The sequence below is a fragment of the Anarhichas minor genome, unplaced genomic scaffold (assembly GCF_050575085.1).
Source record: "Anarhichas minor isolate MPS153535 unplaced genomic scaffold, ASM5057508v1 ptg000018l, whole genome shotgun sequence".
NCBI classification, from domain to species: domain Eukaryota; kingdom Metazoa; phylum Chordata; class Actinopteri; order Perciformes; family Anarhichadidae; genus Anarhichas; species Anarhichas minor.
In genome coordinates this window covers 11,455,304-11,464,926 of record NW_027466464.1, presented here as the reverse complement: position 1 = coordinate 11,464,926, position 9,623 = coordinate 11,455,304, and the positions used below count along the sequence as shown (strand labels likewise).

Genomic DNA, 9,623 nt, shown 5'->3' with positions numbered 1-9,623 from the left:
TGGCTGCAACTCCACGCACCCCCACCCTCCGGCCCCACAGCTATCAGTGGTTCAGCCTCCAATATTATGGTGCCGCTATCTGGAATAAAGTGCACGCTCTCACACACACACTCGACACACAGGTCAGCTCCTTCCTTCCTCTGACCTAATCACAACACAAGAAGACACCGCATTACCCAATTACACAGACAGGGTTGATTAATCAGCTAATCAATTACATGGAATAAACTAAATTATGCTGATGTGCTCCTCATGTCTGGTTGGGCGGTTTGGATGTAATTGTTTTTTGATGGGATGTTAATTGACAGAGAGCAAGCATGATACACAGTGAATTATGGGTAATTACAAAGTGGGGGTGGGGAGGGGAGGGGGGTGATGTTACAATGTAATCGCATGACGTGTGCTTTCAGCGCGGGTTTGAGTCCGACTCAACGCTTTGGTCCTGTTATCCCATAATGGCCGACATCATGGGGGCAGCACAGCTAACTGTGCCCACAACATTGCCATAGTATCCCCATATTAAGGTGTTTATTTACTCGTTGAGCAGACATAGAGCGACGTTACACTGCTCAGTCTTGTGAGTCAAATGTCCGCTGTGTCAGAACTTATTAAAGGCATTTTTCCGCATTCCATTCAGCGCATCAACCTTCGTCAAAGGCAAAAAAACACCTTAATGAGGACGTATTATCTAAATATGTGAATGGAAACACGGCTGATGCTCTCTCTCACGTACGCCATTTTAGTGGCAGTTTGCTGCGACATTCACACCTAACCCTTATCAACGAGATCAATCAAAGCCATGATGACTTTTGAAATGGAAGTGACGTGGGGGCTGAAGTAAATACGAATAGATTAGAGGTGAGACGAAATGACCTGTGACTCACCTAAAACGCATGCAAAGAAACAGGAAGTCTCCGTGACATGATGAGAAATCGGCGTATAAATGGGTAGCGGCATTTAATGTCTCCAATCCTGAATCATCACGATATAAATTAGATTATCGCACATTCACTGGCTAATGGCAACAGAACCCTCAATTCGCTTAGTGTCGCGAATGTGGGAAATAAACACCAAACCAATGAGCACATAAATGATCACAAAACTGCAGCTGCAGGTAGAACAAAACTCGGATCACACGAGGCACTTCCTGTTTGCAGACATGGCCCCATAGGCTGATGTGGTCGACGCTTACCCTCCACACATCGACCTACTTAGCTCAAACCACAGAAATAGGTTGTGTCCCGACACACACATGACGGAAAACTGGCTATAGGCATCTGCCTATAGGGATTCCTACAAAATACAAACTTCTAATTGAAAGACACGCCACATCTGGAACCCATCTACAAACTGTGTGTGTGTGTGTGTGTGTGTGTGTGTGTGTGTGTGTGTGTGTGCGTGTGCGTGTGTGTGTGTGTGTGTGTGTGTGTGTGGGAAAAGGGTTACAAAGCAGGTCGGACAGAAAATACACACGGTGGATGAGATGTTTATTTACACGAGCCATGAAACACACAAGCACACTCAGTGCATTCAGTTTCATCTACAGTACTTTATAATTACAGAGAACAAGACATCCAGGTAGGTAGCATTCTGGTTTGACACCATTACATTTCAGTGCTGTCTGACACACACACACACACACACACACGGACGCATAATGCATGCATTTCGGGAATATTTGCAATAACGCACACTCGCGTAAAAGCGAGACTCACACAGGACGACCACAGGAAGCAGTAAGACGCCGTCGTAAACACCGAGCGGTTTCATGCCGAGCTCAGAACCAACAACAGACCAGCGGGGGCCAATAAACCGCTGTTCTGACAACACAAAAGCCAAACGACATCGTCACACACACACACTCTCACACTCTCTCACACACACACACACGTGACACTTTCAAATTAAGTTTAAGTTTACCCGACGCTCAAACTTTTTTTTTTCTTCTCACATTTGTAAAACACAATGACCAATCTCTTTCAGTTTCAACTGGATCCCAGCTGCTGTTGCGTAACCCCAGTCACACAAATATTTTCTTTTTTTCCTCCAGAGATTTGAGAGAGATGCCGCGAACAAATCCGCAGTAGCTTACCCTCTTCTCCGTCTGAATCTGTGTTGTGTACTTTTAACAAACCCGAACGTGGAGAAAACCACCTGATTTTTCCAGGAAACTCTGGTTTCAGCAAGTCAGTTAGATCTGGCATCATTATAATGTCATGTGATACATCGGTGGGTGTGGTAGCAAACCAGGGTTCTCTCATTGTGCTCCAACATGTTTGAGCAATCGATAAGGATCAGAGAGCGAAATCATGACGCTGTCCATCTGGGCTATTAGCGGCACTCTCACGTGGACGTCCTTTGTCCCACATGAATGATGGGCCTCTGGATAGACGCACATTGGACATTTTCAAGACGTTCTCTCGTAAAACGAATGCAGTTCGAATGGCACGTCAGTCGTAAAGTGGATGAATAAGAACAAAGGGCGCTCGTCTCATAGTTTCCAAATTACTTTTAGGTTACGTGATGGAACAGAAGTACCCGGCAAAAGAAAAAAGTCCCAAAATGACTGTTGACAGAATGAAAACATGGTACTTTTTTAAAGGTAAACCATCTCGAAACTCTTTATTTTATACTGTATTTATAATATAACATTTATCTCATTAAAACATTAGCTTATTAAAAAAAAAAAAAAGGCTTTAATCTTTAGCAACATTTTCCAAAAACGTTTTGTTTGTGGGTCCCTGTCGCCTCTAATTTCAGCTCCATCATGTATTCATTGAGGACAGAAAACGTCCTTTTAAAAGGTAGAAGATCGGGAGCATCTCGGCTGAGCTGGCGGCTCGTAGCTAACAGCGCTAACAGTGCAAACTATGACAAAAGTGCTGACGGAGCTAACGACGTTAACCTGAGGCGGAACTGGAGGGTTAAAATGACAAAACATTTAATCTCTGCTGTATATAAGAAGTTTTCAAGTCCCGTATGAAGAACTTTTATAAAATATTGTTATGATATATAATATTATATGTGTGTCTAATACTGTAGATGTTTAAATGAAATGTACATCCTCAACAGAACCTCTTCTGTGTTTATCACTCCCTGAGTGAAGCTTTGACTTTCTTGTATTCCAAAAAGTCTCTCCGGGCTTCTTGACCTTTGACCCTTGCAGCAGGGATCTGGCAAGGCGTGCGAGGGGAAGAGGTTACCAAAGCAGACCAGTGGTCAGAGGTGATGAGATAATGTTCTGAAGATCAAGAGAAAGTCATGCCCCAAATATTAGACAGTGTAATTATGAATAATATCTCTGTTGAATAAATTGCCTGCTTTGTAGGCTACTTTAAAATGTCCTTGCACAAGCTGCTTCAACCGTTTAACACAATATAGTATTAGTGTCCAATAAATACAGGCATGAAATAATAAAGCGCTGTTGTGGTCATAGAGTTTCCACAGAATGAAAATGCTCGGTGTACTCCAGCGTCGGGCGAGACAGTTCAAGGTTGGTGTGGCAATTCTCTTTGGCAATGGATGATCTTAGGATGGAGCCCCTGAAGGTTTCCAGGGGCGCCCGGCAAACCGAGGCCCAGAAGAAGTGCAGCACGCTGGGGGAGAGGAGGATGAAGACCCAGGGGTCGATGATGGAGTTGATGGAGATGAAGCGCAGGGCCTTCAGGTCCTCTCCGTGAGACTCATTGGTAGGCCTCAAGGAGTTGATGTAAACCCGGATCTGAGAGGTGGACAGAGAGAGGGAGAATGAAATTAACCCACACACAGAAAACCACATCCTAGAATTAAAAAAATCCCACTAGATCCTGGTTTAAATCCCACACTAAACCCTCTAAAGCAGCAGCAGCAGCACATGAAGACTGGGACCAGTTTATGGGAGGTGAACAATAATACAAAACTCGTGCATGTTTAGATTCAAAATATAAATGTATTTCATACGACCGTGATGACTGATGAAGACAATATATCTAATATCTTTGTTGAGGACAAGTCTCAGAAAACAGTGACCTTTTTTATTTCTGTTTCTGGCAGTTCAATGGAAAAACTATGAATTACTTCCCTTATTACTGATGGAAATGTGGAAGTGTGCGGCCGTTCACACTGGAAATATGCGCAGCCTTTAACCTTCTTCCAATCTAATTAAACGAGCTAAAGGCAACATAATCAACTGCATTCCACCTCACTATATTACACACGCATTGTTGGGAGTCGCTGACCTTTTTTCTTTCTTTTTTTTTTTTTAAATGGCAACCGCTGTTGAATACAGCTGTTTTTAGTAGCGCCAGTGAGCAGCTGATTTCATTCATTGCTTCCTGTCTGTGGTGCAAATGCTCACAAGGTTGGGAACCAGCACATTAATACAATCCATGGAAGCCATGACTCTCTGGGGGGGGTCAGAGAGGGACAATGAATATAAATGTGATGGGGACAGTAGAGTCGATCCGTTCACCGACACACCGCTGCTTTCCCTTTTTCCTCGCTCGACTCCTGTAAAAAAAAAAAACACCCAATTTCCTGAGATAGCGGTGGGTTGCGCCAATCTCATTAGGCCAGCTTCCTGTTGCTCAACCACACAACCTCGATGCAAGAATCGTCGCCATGAAGACAGCTACTGTCTTCCCGGCCGACCACACGGCCTGCAAAAGGCACTTAGAGTGTTGCTTAAAGGGTGAGTAGGGTTCTCTCAACCGCTGCAGGGAAATGTCCATTGTTAAATAACTACCTCGGGAAAAGTTATCCAACAACTGAGGTGCGCTCGGTTTTCTTTAAGTGCAGAGCAGCTTCACGCTGATCCCAAAACCACAAGAGATCATCACTGCGACGTCTTGCCGAGTTTGTGGGACAGAAACAGAGTGGGGTGAAGGATTGTGAGTGCGCGGCTGAAGACAGATTGTTTTGTTTAGCTGCTCACACTGTGAGCCCATTATCTTCTCCTCTCCCACTGTCGACAGGAAGCGTAATAACAAGTGTTGATGGGGAGTATCTGTAACCGGGGTTGATGCTTGAGTTCTATTTTCAAAAACAACATATTTACGATTGTGTGCAGAGCACAAACGTGAGTCAGAGGCGATAATTCCCTTAATGTGGCTGGTACTCATTAGGTCCACCACGATGTGGGAGCCTGTTCTCAAAGACGCACGCTCGTATGTTCCCACATGTTAACTCATGAAGAGGTGCATGAAGTCAGGAGGTTTAACTTGGAACGAAATGACGGTCGGCGCGGTGGTAGGACCCGCCCTCCCCTGCCTCTGATTGGCTAGTACTCTTGGCCCGTCTTGTCGGAATCTGTTGAGTTTGTTGATGATGAACAGGATTGGTGGGACAGGGTTTTTAGTTTATCATTTCTCCATGCCAACCTCTCAAACAATGCGTCTCTTTTTCCGTCCCAAAAGGCTATTGTCTAACCTTTTCCAATTTTAATACAATCACAGATAACCGGCGCACAGAGGTCACAGCAGAGAAATGTAATACAATCTCCGTGTGTGTGTGTGTGTGACCTCAGACTGTGGTATCACATTGCTGGCTGGACACCCATGAGTGTTTATAGGGCTCATAAATGATGTATTTGATTCATATCTCAGTATGCTTGAATGTGTAGCCTTGGCAAACGTGCTAGTTACTGTTGATACACCTGTCAGATTTTTGCTTCTCTATTTACTGTGTTTAAAGCCGGTATTCCTGCACAGTTGCAGATTAAGATCAGGCTGCCGTAATATTAGTAGCATTGTATTTGAAGAAGTAGGTTCCTGCGTAGGATTGTTTCCGACTCGTGTGTCCAAACAGTTCCAATACCTCCAGAGTCCAAAAGATGAATGTAATCATTTTCAATATTCACAACATGTTTTTGTCTAACGGAATGTTCCGCTTCAATCTACATTTATTGACGTTTTAGACTGCGACCGTCAGCTAAACACTGAACATATGAAATGACTTCAATCAGCAGAGAAGACATTTTTGCCGTCATCTAGATCTAAAGAAAGGGAACGGAAACATTAGGGCGGATGTTCCTTTAAAATAACAGACCCCATTAACCCCCCCCCCCCCCCCCCCTCAGCGTAATCGCATAATGTGCGCTTTGAGTGAAATATGGTGAAAGGTTTTCTACATCTTCCTGCAGGGCAACAAATGGAGACGTCTGCCAATACATTAATGTGGCCATTCTGTGGAAATATGAGCAGAGAGCACCGGTGTGGACGACTCCCACTGTAAGAAGAATGAGTGTACGGCTGACATTAACGTTATGGCGACTTCTGCCTGTGAAAGCTCTGGTTCCTAATCTGTTTAATCTCTCTTCTTCTTGTGCCCGGCCGCCTCCTTTCTGTCTGTCACTAACCTCACTGTACCCGAGTCATCGGTTTTGTCTGTGATACAGACTTAGTAGATGGTTTAAATGTAATAAAAAGACTTGCACACATGTTTTTAAGTGTCAAAATATACGCAGTCCACGTGACTTCAACGCCAGCAGAAGTGTGACTGCGTTGAGGCTCTGCAGTGACAACACAGAGCTCATTAAAGAGCCTGTGGTCTGTGTTTGTGATGTTGTGGATGCAATCAAATTAACTGCGGCGCAGAATTCGGCAATCGTTGCAGAAGTGAGGGTTGTGACTGCATTTCCAGCCACAGCGCACGAGATGGCACTTTTCATTTAGCTCTCCGCGTTAACGTGCACAACATCGTATACTGCTGGGACTGTTATTCGCCCAGGAGTCTTACTGAGACGACGGAATGGCTGATCCATCCATCCATCCATCCATCCATCTATCTATCTATCCATCCATCTACCTCTGCTTCAGTCCTCATGACACCACAAGTTTGAGACTCACTTCTCAGGTTTCTGGTTTTGAGAGGGAGAGTAACTCACGTCCACTAATATTGATCGAACTATCTTAAGCCATGGAAATAACATCATGGAACTCTTCATGATGTTCCCCTTTAGGGCTGTTTGCAGCCAGGGCTTCTTTAAAGGTTGCTGGTGTAGAATTACACTTTGTGACACAGACCTTCTCATTACGGTCTCCGTCCAAATTGCCTCCTGATGACATAACGGATCAAATCCCCGGATTCTTCACAGTCATGCGTCATCCTTGTTAATGATAAGCTGGCTCCCTTTACTCCCTTATAAGCGTGCAGTTTTCTTGAGAAAAATACAGGATATTAGCAGAATATATATCAGATTGTCTTATTTTAAAAAGTCCGAAGATCTAAGTTCTTTCACACTGCACTGGCATGATATCTATATATAAACATGTGGTCTTTATAGACCTGTCTACATCTCGGGCCGCATATACACACACACAGTATATATACACGAGTGTGCATTTCTACAGCATGCGAGTCAACAGCCGTCGCCTTACCACCAGGGGCATTGTGCAGATGAAGAAGATGATGGTCATGAAGACCAGCAGGATGAGATGCTCCACCTCCTCGGCCATGGACGTCGCCCTGCGCTCGCCGGGCTTTACGGCCGACATCACCGAGCCGCCGTTCCGCCGCCGCCGCCGGTACATCCTGTACAGCTGGTACACCACGAACCCGTTGCACGCCACGATGGCCAGCACCAGCACCAGCATGAGGGTGGCGTACAGGTTGGCGTAGACCCGGTCCTCCTTCCCATTGGGGTTCATGTCGATGAAGCACCATGTCCCGGGGCAGTATTGCACGTATTTGCCGAACCCGGCGAAGGGGAGGAGACAGAACAGCATGCACAGCAGAAACACCACGGGGATGGAGATGTAGGCGCATTTCTTGGTGACGTGCCGGCTGTACAGGTAGGGGTACCCGATGGCGAAGCACCTCTCGAGCGCCATAGAGAAGAGCAGCGTCATGGTGGCCAGGCTGAAGAAGGTCATGCTGATGCCGAAGTACGAGCACACGCTGTGAGAAGGGTGGGTCATCCCCACCAATGTGCGGTTGAGCGAGTAGGACAGCTGCACCAGCGGACTGATCAGGCAGGTGCCCGCCAGGTCGGTGACCACCAGCGCCGTGATGAGGACGTGGAACAGCGAGCGCCGCCACATGTTCGCGGTCCTCATGGCTCTGCGTCGCCGGACTTCCAGGATCACCAGGGCGGCCACGTTGCCGAAGAGGCCCAGGGCGAACATGATGGCGCTGATCCACGGCTTGCTGGTTTCGACGTGGTGCTGGATGTGGCACCGAGTATAGTTTATTGGGTCCATCGTTTGTATGACAACTGGCTGGGATTTGAATGAGAAAAGATGTCCCTTGTTTCCCCCCAAAAAAAGAGTCAAAAAAGTGTCCTTAAAAAGTAGTCTGCAGCCATCCTGGTTAAACAGAAAGGAAGGAAGAATAACTGAGATTTAGAGTGGTAGCAATCAGTCATTTATCAGTCAACTGCAGATCAATCAGCAACTTTTTCGATATTTTGTACATAGCGTTTAGTTGCCAAAGTTACTAAGAAAATCTGCCACAGCCGGTCCGTCTGTCCATCAAACACAAGATGCTTTGGCAACAGCGTTTGTTTACGTTCCCCAATGATTTCTAATCTCACTCTCGGACTGTTTTGACTCAATGTCAACTATACGCTTCCACTCTGATTCTATGTTTGCAAGTCTTTGTCTAACTTAAGTGATCCCACACATACACAGACCCCCCCCCCCTCTCATAAAAAGGAACATTTTGCATGCACTCAAAAATTCCACGGCTTGAACCGCATGCTCCAGTGTGTTGTGAAACCCAACGTTTCTTCCTCTTCTGTCTCGCCAGTCAATAGATATCAGCTGACAGGCCGGGTGGTTAAACGGATGTGTGTGTGTGTTGTGGATCAATCAAGTGACTCACCTACTTGCTCAGCCCGACGTGTCTGGTGATGCCTGCTCAAGTTCTGGGTTGCCAATTGTCACTGAATCATTCAAAGAAACAGCGTGTTTTTAAAAGAAGACAGTAAAGACGGGAAGTGGAGCCCTGACAGATGTGTCCAGGTGTTGGGTGCGCGTGCGGGGCGGTTGTGTTGATTGTGCGTCAGTCGCGATGTCAGCTGGGTAATACTGTAAAATCAGACACGTGGGGAAAAGGAGTTGAGTGAGAAGTAGTGTCTCAGTTGTCTACAGCAACACAACACGCGAAGTAACTGGTTGTCAACGTTGGATTTTATTTTGAAAAAAATAAACAATTTGTGCCGAATTAAAGATCGACTACATACTTTAAAAAATGACTTAATTCCAGCTTTGAGCGCTCGAGCGTTTTTCATTCAGAAAGGAAAGTTTTCACTTGCGTCTTTTCTAAACGGAGTTTTGCCTGAAGCGCGAGGCAACTACTGTCACCCCTCGCGTGGGCTTCAAAGCGGTGAAACGCATCCGAAATAAAGAAGTTCTCACCTACTTCACGACTTACTCCCCGCGGCCTGAAGACGTCCGTGTTTTTACAGTCACGCAGGAGAGAAGTGCATCCCGGTGTAAAGCCGCTCTGGTTTTTAAAAACAAACCAAAAAGGTGAGGTGCGGAGAGGGCGAGGCGCGCGGCACTCTGAGGAGGTAGGGATGAATGGGCTCGGGGTACAGGGAACGAGTCGGTGACGTCACACGGAACGGGAACACCCACCTCGTGCACACAGACAGCTGAGAGGCTGCGAGCCACTGTTGAGTTGAAAAATGCCAAAATAAATCA

At 46.0% G+C, this 9,623-nt stretch overlaps 2 protein-coding genes across 7 annotated transcripts in view; one reads left to right on the top strand and one right to left on the bottom strand.

The window, feature by feature from the left end:
* Positions 1-1,470: 1,470 nt before the first annotated feature.
* Positions 1,471-9,477, bottom strand: ptger2a (prostaglandin E receptor 2a (subtype EP2)). 6 transcript variants are annotated; one of them, XM_076094608.1, is made up of 4 exons: positions 9,340-9,477; positions 8,800-9,005; positions 7,356-8,282; positions 1,471-3,721 (listed from the first exon to the last, which is right to left on the bottom strand). In XM_076094608.1, exons 3-4 carry the CDS (start codon positions 8,175-8,177, stop codon positions 3,431-3,433), a joined length of 1,113 nt encoding a protein of 370 aa, XP_075950723.1. In that variant the 5' UTR covers positions 8,178-8,282; positions 8,800-9,005; positions 9,340-9,477; the 3' UTR covers positions 1,471-3,430. The 6 variants fall into 6 exon arrangements, with proteins under 6 accessions (XP_075950723.1, XP_075950722.1, XP_075950725.1 ...); XM_076094607.1 differs by having other exon boundaries at positions 9,336-9,471; XM_076094610.1 differs by having other exon boundaries at positions 8,800-8,860; positions 9,336-9,471.
* nid2a (nidogen 2a (osteonidogen)) overlaps positions 4,586-9,623 on the top strand; it is a 41,958-nt gene continuing 36,920 nt past the window's right edge. Inside the window, exon 1 of the mRNA XM_076094606.1 lies at positions 4,586-4,669. The gene's annotated coding sequence lies outside the window, so the exon portion shown is untranslated. The remainder of the gene's footprint in view (positions 4,670-9,623) is intronic.

Bases quoted from the DNA above. Each gene is read 5' to 3' on its own strand.
- ptger2a (XM_076094608.1), bottom strand. From the start codon at position 8,177: ATGGACCCAATAAACTATACTCGGTGCCACATCCAGCACCACGTCGAA. The intron at 3,722-7,355 runs GTAAGGCGACGG...TCCACCTCTCAG, and splicing joins TCTGCACAATGCCCCTGGTG to ATCCGGGTTTACATCAACTC.